Source organism: Neltuma alba, unplaced genomic scaffold (assembly GCF_004799145.2).
Source record: "Neltuma alba isolate B1F8T4 unplaced genomic scaffold, ASM479914v2 tig00013081_pilon, whole genome shotgun sequence".
Taxonomy (NCBI): domain Eukaryota; kingdom Viridiplantae; phylum Streptophyta; class Magnoliopsida; order Fabales; family Fabaceae; genus Neltuma; species Neltuma alba.
In genome coordinates, this window is record NW_021637411.1 from 706,200 (window position 1) to 729,410 (window position 23,211).

General features: G+C 37.1%; 2 protein-coding genes across 4 annotated transcripts; one reads left to right on the forward strand and one right to left on the reverse strand.

Moving 5' to 3' along the window:
- Positions 1-773: 773 nt before the first annotated feature.
- LOC114734150 (trafficking protein particle complex subunit 8) lies at positions 774-13,656 on the reverse strand. 2 transcript variants are annotated; one of them, XM_028921694.1, is made up of 28 exons: positions 13,348-13,656; positions 13,168-13,262; positions 12,737-12,836; positions 12,413-12,517; positions 12,088-12,250; positions 11,338-11,458; positions 11,078-11,140; positions 10,910-10,990; positions 10,699-10,793; positions 10,457-10,607; positions 9,990-10,076; positions 9,748-9,867; positions 9,538-9,666; positions 9,353-9,450; positions 9,121-9,244; positions 8,714-8,821; positions 7,681-7,822; positions 6,535-6,645; positions 6,345-6,408; positions 6,176-6,248; positions 5,632-5,817; positions 5,410-5,520; positions 4,899-5,063; positions 4,645-4,803; positions 4,202-4,435; positions 3,131-3,304; positions 1,646-1,764; positions 774-1,522 (listed from the first exon to the last, which is right to left on the reverse strand). In XM_028921694.1, exons 1-28 carry the CDS (start codon positions 13,505-13,507, stop codon positions 970-972), a joined length of 3,891 nt encoding a protein of 1,296 aa, XP_028777527.1. In that variant the 5' UTR covers positions 13,508-13,656; the 3' UTR covers positions 774-969. The 2 variants fall into 2 exon arrangements, with proteins under 2 accessions (XP_028777527.1, XP_028777528.1); XM_028921695.1 differs by having other exon boundaries at positions 6,556-6,645; positions 13,348-13,655.
- Positions 13,657-14,229: 573 nt separating this feature from the next.
- Positions 14,230-21,942, forward strand: LOC114734151 (DExH-box ATP-dependent RNA helicase DExH1). 2 transcript variants are annotated; one of them, XM_028921696.1, is made up of 16 exons: positions 14,230-14,385; positions 14,720-14,865; positions 15,491-15,590; positions 15,679-15,891; positions 16,014-16,109; positions 16,508-16,783; positions 17,061-17,264; positions 17,338-17,493; positions 18,025-18,117; positions 18,228-18,442; positions 19,562-19,721; positions 19,890-20,163; positions 20,242-20,434; positions 20,549-20,735; positions 20,878-21,246; positions 21,392-21,942. In XM_028921696.1, the coding sequence occupies exons 1-16, from the start codon at positions 14,230-14,232 to the stop codon at positions 21,518-21,520; spliced, it is 2,967 nt and encodes a 988-aa protein (XP_028777529.1). In that variant the 3' UTR covers positions 21,521-21,942. The 2 variants fall into 2 exon arrangements, with proteins under 2 accessions (XP_028777529.1, XP_028777530.1); XM_028921697.1 differs by lacking the exon at positions 14,230-14,385 and having other exon boundaries at positions 14,783-14,865; positions 15,487-15,590.
- The last annotated feature ends 1,269 nt before the right edge of the window (positions 21,943-23,211 follow it).

The window sequence follows — 23,211 nt, forward strand, 5'->3', positions numbered from 1 at the left end:
GCCGTTAATTCGAACCTGTGACGTAAGGGAGATTGGGAGAATCATTAGTTCATTTTCCCGAATCAACATGACAATGGAATGTGCACTTATTTTTTTTGTTTATAATTAAAAATTATAATAATAGTTGGATAACATAAGAAATCTTGACTGTTGAAATTTTATCTAGATAGAAATAAAACGGGAGTATCGTTGCCATATTCTTCGTTTGTTGCACGCTTCGTAAATACTCTACCAGCGAACGAAGCCGTTCAACAATCCCAACAAGAATATAGGAATTACTGATATGGAAGTTTTTTTCTTTTCAAAATGAATTTGAAAAAAAGGGCTACGGGGCACTCGCATGAGTGTGAGGGCTCGAGACCATGAAAATAATTTCTAAATACCCTACTTATCTAATTCCAAAAACTTCGATAAGCAGAAAGCTTTTCAATAAATAAGAGGTCATAAATTTAATCTCAATCATAACTTTAAATCATTGGAGCACATTATTTTAAAACAAAAATTCAATAAACTTCTGACTCAACAGAGGAAGATTAAAAGATATCAAAGTATTTGATACTAAATAGAAACTTCAAAATTTCTCCCATGCACTCATTGATCACATTTATACACTAAATTTATTTTATGAATGCATGATATCCAGGTCCGATTTCTTTCCTTCCAATAAGAACCTACCATATTTTGGAACGGTTATCCTCACTCCAACCTAATACAGATGGTTGTGAGCAGTAAGATTGTCTTCATAAGAATACTTGTTCAAAAGCTTTTTTTTTTTTAATCAAAAATATATTTCTGCAATTATTCTGTGAACAAATAATGAATATTTTTATCCTATCCCTTTCCTTACGTATCACAGTTCCTTGATCCTATTCATACTTAACAATACACCGAAACATAATATACAACTCAGTAACAAATCAGATATAGAATTCAAGCATCCGTGAGTGATACAGCATTTTTGCCAACTTCTCATGTGGATTGGAGCACAGTTAGGTAGTATGTATATCCCAGGCACCTTCCTGACCGTTGCCTCGTTGCATCTTGATCTCCCCGACCTTCAGCCAGAACAAGATTCCAATGCAATGCGTAATTTGACAGATCATATATCCCAGGAGAGAACACACAGATCTGAAGGGGAATTTCAGCTGAGGACATAGACTCTAGGTGGATATTGGTCGAGCTTGATCCAGACCAAATGTACGGGGAGACACTTCCTAATGATAGAGGCTTTTCGGGCGGTGTCCCACTAATATTGGATGGGACCTTCACTTCATTCACTGGTGTGACGGGACGCCACCCTCCTTGATCATCAGGAGAAGATGCTGACTGAGGCATGTTTACACTGTTCAGATGCCCATCATTGACAGCAGAACCTGAGGTGGTAATACGGACGAAGGCGGTGGCATCAGAGGAGTTGTGAAGATGCATTTTCAGATTTATTTCACAAAAGGATGCAGAGAAATTATGATGTAAGGTTCGAGGGCCATCCAATATCCATGAAATAGGGCCCGTACTTGCAGTACTATCAAGAGAGAAAACAAGAGATTAATATAAACCCAGAAAAAGTGAGTAAACAAGGAATGCGTGAATGGCAAAAATCTTTCAGAATGTCAATCAGAAGCCTTAGGTTTGAAATAGGACTTGCCTGCAATGGCACGCGTAATGAGACATAACAAGAGGAGGGTCAACAGACCCGGTATTTCTGTTACTCTGCAGTGGTCGAGAGATCAATACAAAATCAACAGTGTTCAGGTCTCTCTGTGCCTGCAACAACAAAGATGAAGCTCTCAAGCTCATATCAATAATAGAACATTGCAAAAGTGGAAATAATCCAAAGTGTAAGGACTAGGCAATACTCAATCCTACATGATTCAAACTCATTAATGTTGACAACATTAGCCAACTTAATCTTGAAGTTTCCATTTTTATTCAGCATTGTCTTTAAACCTATTGCTGTTGGAGCAATCTATACATGGCATTCACTAATGATTGAACATACTGATTTCTTATCATTAACTAGTCAGTTAGTTACCTAGCAACAAATGACAACATACTGAAAGTTTGAAAAATTAATAATGATGATGATGATTCACGTAGAAATTTCCACTCTGACAAGTTACAAAAATTATGTTGGGTTATATTTGTTGGGCTTATACACACTTTTAGCCCCAGAACCCCAGTAGTTCCATAAAAAATTCAATTTGGTAACCCTACTTTAAAAAAGCGCAACATTCCTAATTTTTTGTTTTTTTGACAATGTACTGTGTACAGGTCTTGACCCTTCACCATATAATTTATAGAAAATTTTCATGTCAAATTTATTAACAGACCAGGACAATATTTATTTTTCTGGCACCAAAACAAACTCAAAGTTGGACTCCAAGTCAGTAGACTATAAAATTTAAGGTGGAGATATGACAGATCAGCAAAATTATATCGTTCTAAAACACTGAGCCAATATTGTTTGCTTTGAACTACAAGGACCAAATCCAAACATTCATGAAACAGGAACTGATAGGCCAAGGCTGACTCACATGGGGTGCGTGAGGTGTCTGTGTGAAAGGGAAGCATATATTTTGAGGTATGTAGTTAGATGCAGTCAAGGAGGCAAGCGATCAGTGAGAGGCAACATATTGAAATAACTTTGGGTAAACGCATGCAAGTATGGGGATTTGAGGATTTATCAAGGATGATGCAACCTTAATGGTTCTATGATTTATCATCCGCCCATGTCCATTTCAGAGAATGCCCCAACATAGTCATGTTATATGAGTCTAGAACATAGGAGTCTGTCGCTAGGCATCTGACTAAATAGGATTGTCCAGTTCCTATAGAACCTATTTCTAAAATACACCTAAGGGGGGATAGGGCTAAGTGGAGCGAAAAGGGTTTTCCATAGGATGGGAAAACTATTAGCCCCAGACCTGGCTAAGTGAGTACCCTACCCATGCTCATCCCTCATCATAGGTGAAATTTTCTACAACTTTCTCACTCATGAAGAAGGAAATCATTAGATCACTGTCATTACATGTATCAACTAAGCGTGAAGAAAATATTGATGACAACAGATTCTAATACCAAGATATATTATACATGAGTAATGGGCTTGATACAAAAGATACATGCCTACCTCATGCAGTGATTCCAGCTGCAATTTTTCGTAATGGTGGAAATTGACCAAAGGCTCACTTCTCGTATCATAAAGTGAATCGTCAGTACCTTGAGGAACCAATTTGATATCACTTTTGACAGGCTTAGGAACCAAAGATATACTGTCCTTAGCAGTCGATAGGCTCCTGCAATTCTGATGGCAAACACTAATCTAATTCAACCAACTGAAAGCATCACTACATTAAGACACACATACTTTTTCAATAAAATCTAGATTGCCAGTATTTCACAGACAAAAGCATACATAGCAAAAAGACACAAGGACAGAACGAGTACCAAAAGTCAAGGGAATGCACACCAGTTCTGATAACTGAGCATTGCCCTATATAAAATCTGAAATATTATGATGTAGCCCTTTTCTATATTTCTTCACCACAACTTCTCAGCTTATAGTTCATTCTTCTTTTAATACTTATTTCCTATCGGTTACGTTCTCTTCTCTTTCTTTTTTTAATATCATAATCTTTAGTTCTCTCAGGAGGAAATATCAAAATATTATAATAAAAAATAAGGCAAAAAAAAGAAAGAAAATAAGAATTAAAAATCGCCACAGCATGCAACTACAACCAATCAGATCATCTGAAGACACTTGCATTTATCTATACTCCTGATATAATTGGACAAGAAAAATTGCCTACTGGCTTACATTCATAATAGTTACTATTTTACAACATTTGGGAATGACCAAAGTTTATATCAAAATGACCACTTTACTTATCACACTGCCTAGCTTTTTGATTCAAGTCATCTGCTGTTAATAAAATCATCACATGTTCCCAATCCCAATAATATTTCATGAGAAACAGGCAAAAATAATTAATTACTTACTTTTCCACTAATATACACAGTTATGTTCTCCATCAGGTTCTTAATATAATTGTCAGTCTAACCTACGCAATCACTTTAACTGCTTTGATGATTGATCTTTTGACATCTTGCTATCACCCCTCAAAATGAATTCTCTCCCCCATGCCGTCACAGAAAGCATGTTTTGGAGATGGATCACAAAATTAAAGCCTCGAATACAAACCTTTAGCGTTAAGAAACATGATATTGATTGACCAGCCCTCAATGATTGTGAAGGAAAAATGGTATCAACAGGCTGAAGTAATGATATTTCCCAGTTGCTCCCAACAGAGGACAGCTGATTTACTCGGAAATCTTCTGAGGCAGTCTTGTTAACAACATCCATTCGAACAAGGAACTCTTGTAATCTCAATGGAGAAGGACTAATTTGAAAAGACAAATCCAATGATGGCAATACCTGTGGAAGTAAAACATTAGAATTAACAATTAACTTGATTAACAACGGGTAAACAGAACCTCTAGAGCCTATACATGCAAACCAAAAAATTTACAACAGCATAATCATTCTATATATTTCCGTTGCTGTGACAAGAAAGACATTTGAAGAAAGAAAAACAAAGCAAATTAAGCTATATATCTTTCACTTCAAATATCTATTATATCAACCTGTAGATTGTATTGTAACCGAAGAATACGGTATTTGATGGCATTTGATATATCTCCAATTTCATAATATATGCTCATATATAGAGAAATATCGCCAGGAAAAGCTGCCCTAAACCAAAGAGGCCATGCAAAGGGTGTAGCGCCCTGAACTGAAGTGCCCTGAAAGAGTAATTCATGAGACCATAATGTGAATATTAGCCTTTTCAGATCAGACTTATATTACAGAACTTAAATGAAAATCACTCCATACTAACCTCTGGAAACATAAAGACTGTGTCAGACATGTTAAATGGATTAGCATTTGCACCACTTGGTATTGAATCTACCTTCTTTATTAAGCAAGCTGGAAGCTCTGACTTCATACTTTCCTGATTTCCAATATTCAGAAATCTGGGATGACTTATCTTCATCTTCAGATTCTGCCAGAATCCAAATTGAATAAGCATGGAGACAAATGACAAAGCAGGAGAAAACCCAGTTTAGGCTTGACATAGGGAAGCCAGGCTACATCCCTTTTGGTGAAATTATGTGTCAGCTCTAATTGTTAGCAGGTGTAATTGGCGCCATTAACAATTGAAGACTTACTCCCCCCACCCCCAACCCCAACCCCGCATGGGGAAAAAACAGCTACAGCAGGCCATCAATAACAATTCCTGACAATCAAGGCTAACCATACCTAGATAATTTGATATACAAAAAGAATTCAAGAAATATTTATAAACAGAAAGTAGTAACCAGTTATGGTAATTAAATTCAAACAGTTACCTTGACAGGAAACTCTGATGGGTTTCTCAACTCCAAAACAAGGTGCCGTAAATCTCCCACATATGCCTTGTCGGGGAAAGGGTGAATGGACCCTTGAAGCTTGGGTATGCTCTGTTATTTTAGCCGAGACAGAATTGTTTGTTAGGTCTAATCTTGAGATTACAAGAAGAGGACTCAGTTGACGTAAGACTAATGAAAAAAGGATATAATAGTAGCAAACACCTTAATCACTAAAAACTTTAAGTTTTCATTAGCTGAGCGCTTCCCTTTCCTCTTTCCTTTCAAACCGTTCTTCTTTACGTGATTAAAGTCAAAGTCATGAAAGCCGACTATAGAACCCAACAATTTCCACCTAACACCAAGAACTTCCAGAGTACCTTCTTCTCTTGGAGTAACTGATAGTTGCACCTGAATTGACAAAGTGAAATTTATAAAGTTGGCAACAAGAATGCAAAAATATAGATATTAAAAGTTTCATTGCGTCTCTATTAGACAAAGGATACATCATATTTGGACCTTAATTCAGATAGCACTTTTCCAGAAAGACCAATTATTTAAAGCTTTCAGAACTGAAGTCTAGTGTCATTTTACAAACACATAAATATGAAAATATGAACATCCTATTTTTGAACATGAAAACAATTCATATGGTTTCAGTCAAAGCAACGTCATTTCACCTCAAATGCAGCCCTGCTTTTCTAACCATGATAGCTTCAAAGAGGAGGAGCTGATATGAGAAAGGAATTCTAAAATGATATAAACTCACCATGGTTGTTTCACCACCTCTTAACAAGAAGTCAACCTCCGACACCAAAAACGAATTCTCAGAGCTCATGTCCCTGCAGTCACATAGCAAAAGGATAAATCTATCTTTGAAATACAAAAAAAAAAAAAAAAAAAAAGCAAATGTGAAACTAACAGGATAAGATACATACCTGCAGGCTGTCAACTCTTCACATTCACCTACACTATCATTTTCCATCCTTGAAATATTTTCATCTATACAGCAATTGACAAACGATTAGCATCAAGAAGAAAGGTAAAAATATGAAAATTTGATAGATATTAAAAAGATGAAGAATCCTGACACGTAAATGACAATGTCAATGAAAACTCAAAGCTTATCAGGTCCTACTTCAACAGTACCGGGAAAATGCTTGCATATAAGGCTAACTCCAGACACAGGAATCGGTATTTGAAGTGGGTTTTTGAATTCGACGTTCACCTTCACAGCTTCTGTAATAGGGTAGTGAAACAATGCATAAGCTTCATAAGAACAAGCAAAATGAGAAACAAAGGATAGTGTACTAGGTGAGATCACGATTACAGTTCAAGTTTCTGTGCTTACCAATATTAACAAAATTAGCATGAGACGACAGGCCATCTAATTTTTTCATGAACATCCGATAAATGTCCAAATCTGATTGCTTAATCTTTCAAAAAAATATGGAATTGAGCTAATGCAAATATTATTCATGCTAATTACCTGATCCAAGGTTTAGTTGAAACTTGAAAGGCAGGGCCTTCATCATTTTGAAACTTTACCCAGCCCCTCACACAAATTTGTTATATAGGGTTCAAGGTTCCAATCTTCCATGTAAGTTCCAATTTTTTGGGAACCTGAATGATCTCTTATGCCCTCGCTCAAGTCTTTGCATATCCTCCTAATTGGATCAGACAAGGAGGGCAAGGTTTCTTATTTCTACTGTGTTTATCCCCGTCTCCTTCCATTCCATAACAGACTTTTTGAGCAGTTTCATTAGAACTTCCAAGCAATCCAAATAAGATTATTTCTAATATTTCGTGAATGGTCAGGCAAAATAAGCCTGTTTATTCTAGCAGTTTTGTCCAGAACTACCAGCGGCCTACACCTAACACAAACATATGTTTCAATAAACTTAATAGAATTTCAAACTTAAGCCCTTTTTCAAACAAGATGTTTATTTCTAATTGCATATTCTGTTTATTCCTTTGTGCTCTTTCTTAAAGAAATAAAATATTCACCGAGACAAAAGAAAAGTAGTACAACCAGGAGAACAACGAATCACCCTTTAGCTAAATCCAAAGCCTAAATTAAAGGACTTCAGCTCAAAATCATTTTGCAAGTCCATTCAAGAGCCAAAGCAGCCCACCCATTTGTCAAAATGTAGAGAGGAAAACAATCATTACTTATCCCAGGAGTAAAAATAATATTGGAAAGAAAAGTTCAAGAAGTGATATAATTAATTCTTAAATTTAGTAACTTCAAATGAAGACCTATCATGTTCATACCTCCTGCAACACAAACACTTGATTCTCTGTATTTTTTTGATATAAGCTTTGATTGCAACTCCAACCAATTACTCTTCGTAGTAGAGAATGATGGTATTATTTCTTCCTCCAAGGAACGCCACAAGCTTTCTCTAGTGTTAGCCTGAAAATTTTATTATAAGCAACACCTTAATTCATGAGACTATATCTATGAACCCCTGAACATTCAAATACAAATATGGAAAGAATAAACGCACATAGACAAAATTTGATTTTTCACATAGCAAATATCAAGGGATGCATAATTTCAGGTGCCAGTGGGTAACTTTGCAAACAACTTAAGAGTCAAATATAAACATCATCTTCTCTGAATAAGTTGATTATGTGCCCCATGGAAAGATTCTCCAATAAGGTATAAAATTATCAGATTTATCTGAAACTCGAAGGAAGGCAGATTCAAGTGGTCAGTTACATATGGATATTTATAAGGGTCAAGGACCCAAGATACTTTAAGCCTTTCAATCCACTTTGCAAGGGGTAAGGCTTGACTAGCTGGTTGGCTTCTAATTTCTTATGCTTTGCAGCCAGTATGACCCAAAAAAAAAAAAAACTTAGTGAATAGAAGTTTTAGTTGGTTATGAATGATTTGACATTAAGAGAATCTCATATATCTATTCCTTTATTGCATGACTAAAAGATGAAGGGATACAACCAAGTATCCATTTACGAACCCAAGGGAAGAGATGCATTTTGTAGGTTAAATAGAAATTTATACAGAATAGTAACTTGACAAGTCTCTCCAGGAAAAAAGACAAAAATTAAGGGTGATAAAGAATAAGATCACCCAAGATACCATGCCAACACGATGCCACTGTATGTCACATTTATTCATAATAGCATCATCCCTATCTTCTAAGAGATTATAAACTTCTAAACAGTAATCATCAACAAGGGCTAAATAGAAAAGGCGGGGCGAACAATTTGAGAATTAAAACATGACAATTTATGTTTCTAGACCCAGAAAAAATGGAGCACAGAAAGTGACTAAACTTACAGCTGAAGGTGATCCAAAAGTTCGGTGGTCTTCAAAGACGACCTTGAGTGAAGAAATGTTGATTACAGGCAACTGAAGTCTTGATACTTCAAATGTTCGTCCTGTTTTCTATCATATAAAAGAAAAATTAAGACAAGTGTTAAATTAATTAGCTCTTGTCTAACTCAGTATTTAAAAGACATCCCAGAACTCAAAAAAGAAGCCACAAAATAATCTGACTGGTTGCCAACTATATCATACATATAGTGCAAGGAAACTTATTTAATTGTAAATCAAATTATCAATCTTAGGAGCCCATAAAAGTTCTATTAAACAAAAACATTAAGTTTTGAAATACAATACTCCAAACAAATAAAATTGAAAATAACAAACTAGCAGGTTCTAAACTTTTGAAAAGCCACCATCACCTGAACTATTTGAAGAAAGTCGCCCAAAAATAACTCCTGTGTTGTCTTGGACTGGTGACCACAAGCCAAGATCTGCAACATATGCTTGACAGCCACATCACACATCCCAAGAGAAGCATACCACCTAAAAAAACGTCCTTTGTTAAATACAACAAAAAGTCTGCTGAATGCAGATCCCATAGTTTATTCTGATGAGAATCCATGTATTATTGCTGAACAGGGCCTAACTTACTGTCCTATATGGAAATGAACGTGATCTTTTATATGACTCCATGTAGTTCCCCTAAAAACAGAAAGAGCACTTCTGTATGTTCGAATTGCATGTTTGATCTGCTCAAGACCAGGCATGAAAATTAGCAAGAGAAAGGACCACATCACATGGAATAACATTTCTGCGAAACTGTGACAGACCAATACCTGATCACACTTGTTATAATGGTCCCCAGAAAGCACAAGATGAAATCCAAATTTACGTAACATTGAAGGTTTAGACAATAAGTAGCAGTAGGATGCTTGTTCAAGCATTACAGCAGAATGTAGGACATCCTAAAAAAGATAATTTTGTCAGCAGCAGAAGAAATGCTTCCCAAATAACTCTTTTTTAGAGCCCAAATTAAAATGCACTACCTCACCACAAATGCGGAAGTAAATAGGAGCTGCCTCCTTATATAGATCTCGTGCCAACAACATTTCTATCCACCAGAGACCACATCGTGTGGCATTTTGCTGCCCAGATGATCCGAGTTTCTGGACATAATAATCTTGTAAACCAACGTGACAGCAAAAAAATAAAGCAGTAATAGAGCAACGTCCAAGAAAAAAAGTATGATCTAATAAACATTTATCATCTGAAAATAAATCATACATACTAAGTAAGTGTTAAAGGCATTTTCCATGCAATATTCAGCTTCCTTTCTTGATTGGTCCAACATGAAGTACGCAAGTCCCATCATTTCCTGAAACAGCAGGGCGCACAAACCAAAAATGAGTTCATTGATCATTCCACAATCAGGTAGCATATAATAGTGATATGGATAGTAACACAGGGATCTAACTGTAAACTAGACACTTTTCTCTCATGCATTTCACAGAAACTGATAAATGAGTCATACATTTTATTTTATACACATTAACACATTAACGTTCAAGAGAGTAACGCAGGAAACTCCACTTATCTCTAATTCAGAAAATAAGCATAAATCTACTGCAGTATCCTCCCACCATTTCTACACCCCAAAAAAAATTGCATAGTCTAACCAAAACATATGTAACAAACCATGCAGCATAAGAAGACCCTTTCCACATGGAAACTGGGATTGATAAAACATGAAATTACCTGTACCCCAGCATAGCGTTTCCAAGCTTTATCAAGCTTGTAATCTGTGGAAATCAAGCGATAATTTGACAAGGCAAGTTCATAATCCCTTAACATGAAAGCATAATCACCCAAAACTCGAATCTGGGATTCAGTGGAGCTGAAGGAATACCTAATAATCAAGAAAACAAAGACTATATTAAAGAACAAGAAGAAGGAAATTAGAAGCACAGGAATCTTAGTAAGATTCATGCATAGCATACATGGGACCATTAACTGAATCTGTGCTATCTTCTTTCCCTTTTCTCCACCATAAATTTTTAAGTTGGTTTCTAAAGCCTTTCCGTGTTGCAGAAACCTAAACAAAAGAAAATATTAAATAAAAGTAAAGAGTAATGAGAATATTCAAAACAGTAGAAGATGTAAAAAAACACCACACTCATTAAAACAAAGGAAAAAATTAATATAAAATACTTGTTGGTTGAGCACACGAATCTTTTGCTCCATGCTTGGAATGATGTGCTTGGATGATAAATCTTGCATTAGATCTTTAATCTGTACTCAGGCCAAGTAACAAAATAGTGTATCAACAGAGAACAAATGTTATGTAAGTAATTGTCCGTAATGGCAGAAGGAACTTACCATAGTGATATCATCAGTATTAAGAAAGAAGCCAAGATCTGGACCAGGAGAGACGTCAGAATTCTGCCACAAGTTACAGTAAACAACATTTATATGAACAAAAATACCAAAGAAAACAGAGGCCCAAAATAATATCCGAAAGCTGAACCGAAAACGAAGAATCACTTCTAATTAAAATATCAAATTAGCTTGAGTCCTCAGAACAAACTCACATAGAAAGGCCTGTAATGCCAAAAAAAGAAAAAAAAAAAAAAACTCACATATGAAGCCCATGGGTTCTCTTCACGTTTGATTGGAGCATCAGTTGAAGAATTGATACATAGCAGCGCACAGTCACTAGTACCAAACGTATTCCTCATTTCTGTTAATATTTTAGTTGCCCTGCCCAAAACAAAATCATGGCATGTAAAAAGCTCATCAAAACAATTTCCACGTCAGATGTACTATGGAAAGTGTTCTCAGCAAACTATAATCTTAAGGTAGTTAATTTATGATTGATTTCTTACGTGGATTCCTTGAAAATATTCAGGATGAGCTAAGTTCTGAAATCCAGACTCTGAAAGTTATATCTATATATATTTGTTATTAGTTTTTCTCCCTTCTTCTATTGCCTACAGCTTGGGTGGTAATGTCATGCCCTGTGTGCCCTCTTTCATATGAATGTTACTTGTAAAGATAAAATAGTTCAGTTGCATGCCTACTCTGAACGAAAAAGATCATCTAAATATCCAGCAATACTTGAAAGAAAAAGAGATGAATCAACCAGGGGTCAAAAGAACTTCAAAAACTCCCTCATGTATACACAAAGAATGATCCACTTCCTGCGACATTCATATCCAATAAGCATTCAAGGACTCAACTCCAAGCAATCCATGCTATAATAAGAACAAAGACACCCCCTCCCAATCATGACAAAGAATGGCTCAATCCAAAAAACACTACTATAAAAAATTTTCTTTTCACATGAAGAAGGAAGTTATGATTCTGTCAAAAGTAATGACAGCGAGTACCTGTCAGCAGGGCCATCTTGATTATCATGCACTAATAAATAATGCTTCAAAATCTTTGGATCCATCACGCCATCATTAAGAAGAGAAGGCAGCTTGTTGGTGTTAAATAGGTCAATAAATCTGTTAATTGGTTGTTCATCCTTAGAAGAAACAGCCAAAAGACCTGCAAGTTACTTAAAGGTGAGAGGAAGGGGGGAATTCAATCAATAAAAAAGCTTAAAAGGAGGAGATTTTCATGAGGGTTTATTTGTGTATAAAATCTACTATACTTTTCAAGCCAGTTATAAACAGGATATAAGAATGCTGACTAGTTCTAAAAACTTACATGCCACTGGATGATCAAAAGCTTCATGGTCTGAAAAGGAGACCACACGGATAAGTTCTTTGTTAAAAATCTGAAGCCAGGATGGTGCATTTCCGGGTTGAGAATCTAGAAAAAGCAATTGTTAGTCAAGCACATTCTAAGATAACTATAGAATCTTAAATACCTGATGAAATGAAAATCCTAAAATTTACCAGAAACAAGACATACAAGCTCGCGCACAAGCTAACTAAATTAGACACAGCACAGCTAACGTCAAAACAGTAGCAGCAGCAGGAAACAAGACAAACTATGACTAACACAGATTTTACAAACAGTATCACTTACTCTCAAGTACATGATTAATTTCTGGTGTATCCGAACTCAGCTCACTGAACTCTTTCTCCCCCGCCTCTGTGATAACTTGCTTTAAATGCTCTTTAGCTACCTAGTTAAAGGTGAGGACACACAAATGGAACCAGATAATAAATTCGGAGTGCAAAATATATTGACACATTAGTAGTTCTGTAGTGCATTTCCCACGACAAAATATTGCTAAAAATCGACTTCGCACGAATGGGCAAGAAAGAAGTTCAAACTAAAGTTGTTTAAGCCTTTGATACAGAATACCATCTAAGCCGAATTAGTTTAAATTCCATCTCCAGATGTTTGGATGCCCATACGTGTACGAATAGATTGTCATATGTTAATCCGTGCAATATTACCAACCAAACCATAGCCGAGTCATGCACCGATGAAATGACGCGGTGGACAATTACCTCCAAATCTGGCTTCCTGACATCCGAAGCATAATATAATCGCAATTTGAACTTCTGAAGCCTATAGGGCTGGTCACTGGCAGTCCTTACTGGCACTGCAACACACAAGCCGATAAAACTTGTTACGACTCTTGATATCAGGCACAAAAATGCAGGCATTGTCAGAAACTGAAGGACTACCGTCGATGTTGTTAAAAGAGCTGAATGGGGTAAGCATCTGAAGAAAGCTGAGGCCATTCTTGAGGCAAGCATCTTCGACAGAAGGAGTAGAAAGTACCATCACAACTGGAGTGATCTCGTCCAGTAACATCTGGCCAAGCGGCGTCTTCGCCGGATCCATGATCTTCCTGTTTCACCGGTGGTTGGTAATTCGCCTCACTGGCTGAGTCAGATGCGCCCGTTGAGGAAATGATTTCCCAGGAATTTTGGCTGCTCACTGGGATCGGAACCGAGAGGGTGGGCAACAACGAGAAGGACAGAACGGCTTTATCGAACGACGTCGTCCTCGTTTCTTCCCTCTTTTTCCCATGGTTCGCGGGGGTCTTGGCTTTATCATACCGACCGCCCTGCGCCGTTTATTTGTCTAGGCATTTTGCCTTCCTAACAGATTTTTTCTCCGATATTAAAATAATTAAATATTTATTAGTGTTAGACTAAAAATAATAGTTATCATATGCTTCAGACGGCAATCATCAATAATAAATTACATCACCAAATATTGATCATATTTTTCAAAAAATATTTTTCATTTTATTAAATTTTTTTGCCAACTTTCATTTTCTTAAATTACGGTATATAAATGTAAAAATATATCCATCTATGATCTGATATCCACTGTTTCCAGTTGACCTACAATCTGGTGAATTAAACCGGCCCTTGTCCGGTTCACTTGCCGGTTCGTTTTTTAATCCCACGATGCTTAGTGCTTGACACTCGCCAGTCACCAGGGACCGAGCTGCAGTGTTATAAATGTCCACCTGCTTTAGACCTTTGCTATTGTTTGCAGGACGCCCGCACGTTCCAAAACATTTCCGGGGCTGGCTACGAATCTCGACTTCCGTCATGTCTTACCGGCCCAATTACCGAGGTGGACGAAGGGGTGGAGCCGCATCTTCCGGGCGTGGCGCTGGCGGCGGCCGTGGTGGGCGCGGAGGGGGAGGGCAGAGATGGTGGGACCCTGCATGGCGAGCCGAGCGCCTGAGACAAATACAGGGCGAGGTAATATCATGGTGCAAATTATACTTCCATACAAATTCTTTATTAGTTATACAAGTATATTAAGGTAGATTGGGCGTCATGTTGTTTTGTTTTTAATGTTTGTCTGAGATGTTTTGAGTGACAAGGGGATTGATTTGCAAAGTTTTTAGTTGGCGAATTGGTTTGTAAAACTTAAAAGTTTAGATTTTTCATTGGTCTCTCTGAGGACACAGGCTTGTAAAATGATTCATAAGGACAGCTCAATGTTGTTTTCACGAATATTGTCTAGAAATTCAAATACTTCTTTGTTAACTTGGCTTTTATTTGTTTATTTATTTATTTTTGTGAGATGCAGAAGGAAGTATTTGATGAGAACGAATGGTGGGATAAGATTGAAAAGATGAAAAGAGGAGGAGAGCAAGAGATGATCATTAAGCGTAATTATGGTCGTGAAGGCCAGCAAACCCTCGCTGATATGGCTTATGAACTTGGGCTGCACTTGTGAGTGCTTTATAACTTAACTTTTTAAGTTTTTCATTCCGCAAAAAATTGAGGTGGGACAGCTCGTCTGAGCGCAGCCTTGTACCGTGTTTATCCAAATGAGCTTTCTTTCTTAAACTGAAAGACAGGGGGAAAATTTATCGGGTTGCCCATGTTACCTTACCTGGGGTTGAACTGCAGGCTGTCCTTTTAATTATTGCATGTAATATGCAACTGCTCCCACTCATCAACCGAGCGAAAAGTAGAAGCTCTGCATTCTCTTGATATTCTTTCGTTTTCACTCTCTATCTTTGATTCTTCTCCTCCCTGAAAGTTTGGTCCTTATCCAATCCCTGATGTCATATCAATGCCATTGTGTGCTTATGTGTGTTCTCTACCAGCAGTCTTATGGCGTCACGTTGGATTAAGGGATATTGTACAGTATACTTTACATGATGCTTCGTTGTGATTGATACCCATCTACCTTATATATACTCAGCAAAAGTTTTCTTTTCTTTTCTTTTCTTTTTTTTTTTTTGGATTTGGTCTGCGGAAGTTGGAAACTGAAAACTTTATTCGATATTTTGATAATATTTTTATTCTGTCTGACATTTTTTCTCTTGATTTTGTGCTTGGGCAAAGAAAGCCATGCATATAACAAAGGGAAAACTCTTGTCGTTAGCAAAGTTCCATTGCCTGATTACCGTGCTGATCTTGATGAACGTCATGGATCCACACAGAAGGAGGTCCAGTATATCACTATTTATATGCTGAATACCCATTTTTTGCCCAGAAAAATTTTGTCAATCCGATCATTTTCTGAGCTTTCTGCAGATTAAAATGTCCTCAGACATTGAGAGGAGGGTAGGATCTCTTTTGAATAATACACAACCCAAGGAGGCAGGATCAGTTAATGTGCCTTCCACAACAGCCAATGAGAAGCCTAAGCAAACAATAAGTACTATGAAACCTGTTCCTGCTGACCAGACTGATTCTTCCAATGAGAAACTTTGCGTTGAACTCAAAGAAAGACAGGGGAAAATGCAGGTACATGGTCTTTTTTGACTATAATATCATTTTTTAGCATTAATTTTGGTATAATTTCTTTACTTGTTTGTGTTGGCCTTTTAAACTCTTATCAGAGCTAAATTCTATTTATTTATTTGTAGGCAAGTGATAGTTTGAAGACAATGAAGTCATTTCGGGAAAATCTTCCTGCATTTAAAATGAAGTCCGAGTTTCTGAAAACAGTTAAAGAAAATCAGGTGGGTAAATTGTCTATTAATAACTCAATATAATGCCTTATACAACATAGTTGATTCACCAGCCCTGGTGTACGTAGCCAACACTTTTTATTCCTTATTAGATATTAAATGATCAAAAGAAGAGGGTTTTAAGTTTTAAATTTCAATTAATTGCATACTGTCCTTAACTTTCTGTTTCTAGGCGTGAAATCGATAATAAATTATATGAATTTCTGTCACTGAGGGTTTGACATGTTTAGCATTTGTAGATCCTTGAGAAAATGAAAAAGGAAGTAAAACCTTAAGTTGGTAAATATTCCTGGTTGGATAGGATCTGATTTAAAATTTTGCTTATCAGTTTATAGATTACAATGATGGTTCCATATCAAAAAGTAAACTTTGGCTTGCATAAAGTGCAGGTATTGGTAGTTTCAGGAGAGACAGGTTGTGGCAAAACAACTCAACTGCCACAGTTCATTCTAGAAGAGGAGATATCCTGTTTACGTGGAGCTAGTTGCAACATAATTTGTACTCAGCCTCGTCGTATATCTGCAATTTCTGTTGCAGCTCGAGTATCAGCTGAAAGGGGTGAGAGTCTTGGTGAAACAGTTGGTTACCAAATTCGCCTTGAAGCAAAGCGTTCTGCTCAAACACACCTCTTATTTTGCACTACTGGTGTATTGCTTCGCCGGCTGGTAATTTAAAATTCTTTTCCATCCCAAACAATTCCTGTTTTTCATGCTGTCTAACCTTGTTTGAATTTTAGTATGTTTCTTTGATTGCCATTGGTTTATTTTGTCCTGAATCTCAATTTCTCTTTCAAGGAAACATTTTATCTTCACTTCCTTGACTATAGAGTGTCATCCCTGGAGTTATAAGTTTTTTTGTGTAGAATGTATATACTTTACCTAGGATATTCATAAATTCTTGCCTGCAACTTGTGGCATTTACTTTTCTTTTCTGTTTGTTCAGGTTCAAGATCCCAAGTTAACTGGGATTAGTCATTTGATGGTAGATGAAATCCATGAAAGAGGAATGAATGAAGACTTTTTAATCATAATTTTGCGTGACCTTCTGCCTCGCCGTCCAGATCTGCGTCTCATTCTAATGAGTGCCACCATTAATGCTGACTTATTCTCTAAGTACTTTGCCAATGCCCCAACAATACACATACTGGTATGCATATTCTATAGATTTCAGTTCTTTTTCCCTACATATGTAGTAACTCTTTTTGTATATTTTGTGCCAGGGATTTACATTCCCGGTGGCAGAGCTCTTCCTAGAAGATGTACTGGAGAAAACCCGATACAGCATCAAGTCAGAGTTTGACAGTTTTGAGGGGAATTCAAGGAGGAGGAGAAAACAAGAAGCTCCTAAAAAGGATCCTCTGACTGAATTGTTTGAGGCATGTATATTTGACCTATCATACAGCGCAGGCAGTTTACATGATGCATAAAGATGCCATGAACTCTGTTTTGTCTTCTTGAGTTGCATTTGTGTTGGAAGGAGACTTTAGTGGCATGTCTTTTCAATTTTTTTTATTTTAAAGAAAAGGGGAGTTCCAGTGGTTTTTTTTTTTTAAAAAAAAACTTTCTGCCCGTAATAGTGCCTTTTGGTTTGAGAAAAAAACTTATAGTGGAGCAAAGTAGCTTCCTGTCGAGACCTGGATGTAAAATGCTTCTCTTTCCTTGGTATTGTAATGCTTTTGTTTGTGGTGCCAATGACTTTTTTTCATTTTTTCTTTTTCGGTGATTTTCTGAAAATTTGTTGACTAGCGTTTTCTTTAGGCTTTTCATGTCGTCAATTATACGGTAGTTGTTCTCTCTTTTTGAAGGCTTCTCACTGTACACAGGCCACTGTTTGTTTGTGTGTGTAGATTGACTTATGTAAATGCATGCAATATGCATGTATGATATTTTATGTTTTGTTATTGCAGGATATTGATATAGATAATCACTATAAAAATTACAGTTTATATGCTAGAAAGTCTCTTGAAGCTTGGTCTGGTTTGAAGGTTGATTTGGGCTTGGTATGTACTCTATGCCTTTGTTCATATGTTCATGAGTTAATTTTGGTGATTTCATTTTCAAACGGTAGCTCTGCTTCTCTTATTCCATTTTATTTATTGTGATTTTTCAGGTAGAGGCAACAATTGAATATATATGTCGAAATGAAGGTGATGGAGCAATTCTTGTATTTCTTACTGGTTGGGATGATATTTCCAAACTACTTGACAAACTTAAAGGAAATAACTTTCTTGGAGAGCCTAGCAAGTTTTCAATTCTTCCTTTACATGGTTCAATGCCTACCATGAACCAACGTGAAATATTTGACCGCCCTCCTCCTAACAAGAGGTAAGCCCTTCTCTTTTGCTGATCTTGTTTGACAGATTTTGCTTGGGAAAAGTTTGAGGAGTTTTTATGCCCTCTTTATGGATATCCGCAAATGGTTTCTTGAGGGGTTGTGTCTTGTAGAACTTCTAAAGGATTGGAAGGTTCTTTTGAGTGAGAGCCAGGTTTTTCCCCGTTTGGATCTAATTTTGGCTAAGATTTCTTTTCCTGTGTCTTTGTTTCTCTTCTCATCAGTAAATTAAAGCATTTCAAAGAAACTGTTAAATTGTATCAATGCTTTGCATCTGATGCAAAGCTGTTTTCCCCCCTAATTGTACTATAGTTGGCAAAAACATGATGGGGTGGGTTTTGCTTGTGGAAAAGTTAATAATGTGAAAGAAAGCTATCATTCAGTTTATTTAGCATTTATTTATGTACTCATTTGCCAAAAAAAAAAAGGTTTTGATTTATATAGTTGATGTTATTGTTCATATTAATTGACGAGTGTAATCGGACGTTTGGTTCACGAACTATGTAAGAGCTAAAAGAAGCATTCCGAAAATTATGGCAGAAGTTGCATCTATTGCACTCGTCTGAGATAGTCAAGGCATTTGGCCAATTATTAGATGATTAGATTACCATAGATTAATTGGTTCAACTAAGTGGGTGCTACTTGGATGCACTTTAAACTAAACTAATTCAATCTTGTTTTGCTGTTACTGGCTCCTTCAATGTTCTATTAGCTCACTAGAGCATTAGAGAATCATCATATCCCATGAGCAAGATATAAGCCTCTGTCCTTCTGCCTTCTTTATCCTGGTAATAGATATGTGCGGGATAGAATATTTTCTGTCCTGGTCTGTACAAACTTTTGGAAAATCTACCTGTATTGTTGGGCTGACACAACCCTTTGTTGTTATTTATATGTTATGCTGTTGCTGGTACTTTTAGAATTTCATGATAATATGATTTTCTTGTCATTTTGACCTTATACCCTTTTAGTTGTGTTGCAGTGCATCAGCTTTGTTAATCTGCTCTCCATGGTGTTGTTTAGATTAACATCTAACTGTTTTGCTACCATGTATCTTAATTTCTTGTCATTTTACCTCTTAGGTTTTGATTAATGTTATTCTGCCACTGTAGAAAAATTGTAATAGCTACAAACATTGCTGAGAGTAGCATCACCATAGATGATGTTGTATATGTCATTGACTGTGGAAAAGCAAAGGAGACTAGCTATGATGCTTTAAACAAGCTTGCCTGTCTGTTGCCATCATGGATTTCAAAGGCTTCAGCTCATCAGGTATTGAGATTGTAGAACTGCATTTTAAATTTTAATGACCCATGGGTGTTTTTCATGTTGGTGAACATCTTACACTTCTGTGGCTGTCTGGTCAAGCTTGTGATTATTGCTGAATTTCTTATTCACCATATGTTGTTTTCAATTTGCTAATCGGGGAGAATATGCCAGAGACGAGGGCGTGCTGGTCGTGTACAGCCTGGAGTTTGTTTTAGGTTATATCCAAAAGTGATCCATGATGCAATGCCTCAGTATCAGTTGCCTGAAATTCTCCGAACGCCGTTGCAAGAGTTGTGCCTGCACATCAAAAGTTTGCAGCTTGGTACTGTGGGATCATTTCTCGCAAAAGCACTTCAACCACCAGATCCTCTTGCTGTTGAGAATGCTATTGAACTTCTGAAAACAATTGGGGCATTAGATGATGAGGAGCAGCTCACTCCACTGGGTATCTTATGCTGCATATTATTCTCTCCATTTGTAAGTATTGGCTTTGGATGTTCTCTGAATTGATTTCATATAACAGGTCGGCATCTTTGCACCATACCCTTGGACCCAAATATAGGGAAGATGCTTCTGATGGGTTCTATTTTTCAATGTCTCAATCCTGCCTTGACGATAGCTGCTGCTCTTGCATATCGTGACCCATTTGTCTTGCCCATAAACAGAAAAGAAGAAGCTGATGAGGCAAAGCGATCTTTTGCTGGTGATTCTTGCAGGTGGGTTGTGTAGCCAGGCGCTGTGCTCCTTTCTGATAGTGTTACAATGGATTTTACAATTTTGACTTTGCGTGTCTTTAAATATTGAAATTCGAAGTATATTTTTTTATTCAGCGATCACATAGGCCTTCTGAAAGCATTTGAAGAATGGAAGGATGCAAAACGTAAAGGACAGGACAGGCAATTTTGTTGGGATAATTTTCTATCTTCAGTAACCTTGCAGATGATTGATGATATGAGAATGCAGTTTCTCAGTTTATTATCAGACATTGGATTTGTTGACAAATCCCGGGGTGCTAATGTAAGATTTTGGTCTCAGAATATTTATTAATTGTAATGTCTTTTCACATAACTTCCTCAAAATTTGCTTTCATGGGTATTGGTGCTCTACCCATTTTCAGTTGATGTTGAAAATTAAACAACCATTGCTTATGTCTATGCAGGCTTACAACCAATACAGCCATGATCTGGAGATGGTTTGCGCAATTCTTTGTGCAGGGCTCTACCCAAATGTTGTGCAGTGCAAAAGAAGAGGAAAACGGACAGCTTTCTACACTAAAGAAGTTGGGAAAGTTGATATTCATCCTGCATCTGTCAATGCAGGGATTCATCTCTTCCCTCTGCCCTATATGGTGTATAGTGAAAAGGTTAAAACGACCAGCATTTATATTAGGGACTCAACAAACATATCAGATTATGCTCTGCTTCTGTTTGGTGGTAATCTTACGCCGAGTAAAACTGGGGAGGGCATTGAGATGCTAGGAGGTTACCTTCATTTCTCTGCTTCTAAGAGTGTCATTGAGCTAATAAGGGTAATTTCTCTTAAGCTTTCGCCCTATTGCGGGATTGTGTGTGTGTGTGTGTGTCTCTCTCTCTCTCTCTCCCCCCCTCTACACTAAAACCTTGATATTGGCTTGAGCCTTGCATACTCAATATCTCATGGTAAAGGATTTGCAGAAATTGCGCGGGGAGCTTGACAAACTATTAAACAGGAAGATTGAAGAACCAGGATTCGACATTTCTGCTGAAGGAAAGGGGGTGGTCGCTGCTGCTGTTGAACTACTGCATAGTCAGAATGTAAGATGATCTATTTTCTAGGACTGACGGCATCCAGTTTGAATCCTTCAATTCAGGGAAAATTTATTGCGGGTGCCATATTGTTCGCGCGACTGTGGGATTGCGTCTGTGTGGAGGCTTCGCGTCGCCTCCCTCTGTAAGGAAGCAATCCCATATGGGGCTCCCAAGAGAGTGGCTCCCGTTCATGCTCTTCCCAGATATTATTTAGGACGATAGAAATATAGACAGTCTTGGTAGCAATGTCGTCTCCTCTAGAGTCCCTGTGCTCGATTTGTCCTCAATGGATTATACGTGTGTTGTAATTGACCAATAGTAATCATAGCAATCATTTTAAGCTTGACTGATTTGCGGAATGAGAAGGTATGTAATGAAAAGTAAATACATCAAATTGATTATAAAATTAAAAAAAAAATAAGTTTTGTATTCTGTAATTTGAAAAGCATGGTTGCAGTGAAAATTTTTTTTTGGGGGGGGGGGGGGACAAAATGGTCTTCATTGCATCTACTTTCCTGCCAGATAACTCAGTTTGTTGGGGCTTGGTTTTGAGCGGGTATTATTCTGTTCTTGGGTCAACAACTCTCTAGTGGTGATTGGCTGACTTAAATTCCTAGGCTTGTGAAATCTGGCAGCACCACAACACTGATCTGCTATTATCAGGACAAGTGGTCGAAATGAACCTTCCCATCATCACCCTTATGCCAAGCCAGTATTGGCGTTATGCGAGTACCTTTCCAATAAGCAAAATGGCTGTATCTTTCGATCATCAGCTCTTTCGTGGATGGGTTTTCCCCCTCGTATCCACTCTTCTTGAGAAGCCTTCATAGTTCATGTCAGTTTATAAGCAATAAGACGTGACTTGAGTCTCGTAAGACAGTTGATGTTTACTCCCCTCTTACTTGCAAGAGCACGCTAGTTGGAGACCTCACCCCTGTTGTTAATATCCAGCCTGTAGTGTTGGACATTTTGGACTAGCTTGGTGCCTTTGTTAATGATATTACTGACTTGTGCATATGCTCATCCAAACATAGAAAAGGGAAAGCAGCTACTATTTATTAAAAAAAAAAAAAAAGGGACAAAGAATGACCCTATAGGGGTTGATTATTGTTGAAGAATGAAAACTTATCAATTCTGAATCTGTGAACAAAGAACCGTTTCAAAAAATCTGTAAGACTTCGTGTAAAAGTTCGCTTGTGACATTTTACTGCCAATGTATCATTCAATGTTTCATCGAATGTCATATTATTACTTGGAAAATGTTTAGAAACACTTAAAAGTGCTTTTAAAAAAATACTTTTTTGTAAATCGAGACAAATTTCTCTACAGATTTATTTCTGTAAAATTACTTTTAAAATTATGATTCCAAACACTCTTTCTTAATGGTAGTTTTCTGCTTGCAAGACGTTTCAGTCAGAGAGAAGCATATCTGTTGGTTGCTTGGGATTCTTGTAAGATACACAACGAATTATGGAGTATTTCTTGGGTAAGAAAGCATGGGAAATTATAATTCTCTCCTATCTTCGTGGGCAAGCAAAGATCTTTAGATCCACGTGCGGCGTCCTGTTTGCAACAATTTAAAAGTTTGCTTTGAAGGACTCTCAAAATCGTGTCATCTCAATTCCAAGCATTGTCCATTAATTTACTTTGTTTGGCAATTTTTGGAGCTGTTTCTAGGGCAAGCATCTTGTTGAATGAGGATAGAG

Excerpts from the sequence above, each read along its gene's own strand:
- LOC114734150 (XM_028921694.1), bottom strand. The coding sequence starts at position 13,507 with ATGGATCCGGCGAAGACGCCGCTTGGCCAGATGTTACTGGACGAGATC. Across the intron at positions 10,608-10,698 it reads GATTCAGTTAATGGTCCCAT|GTATTCCTTCAGCTCCACTG; the intron begins GTATGCTATGCA and ends CTTGATTATTAG. Across the intron at positions 3,305-4,201 it reads CATGTTTCTTAACGCTAAAG|AATTGCAGGAGCCTATCGAC; the intron begins GTTTGTATTCGA and ends GTTTGCCATCAG.
- LOC114734151 (XM_028921696.1), top strand. The coding sequence starts at position 14,230 with ATGTCTTACCGGCCCAATTACCGAGGTGGACGAAGGGGTGGAGCCGCA. Across the intron at positions 20,164-20,241 it reads GGAGCAGCTCACTCCACTGG|GTCGGCATCTTTGCACCATA; the intron begins GTATCTTATGCT and ends TTCATATAACAG. Across the intron at positions 20,736-20,877 it reads ACAAATCCCGGGGTGCTAAT|GCTTACAACCAATACAGCCA; the intron begins GTAAGATTTTGG and ends ATGTCTATGCAG.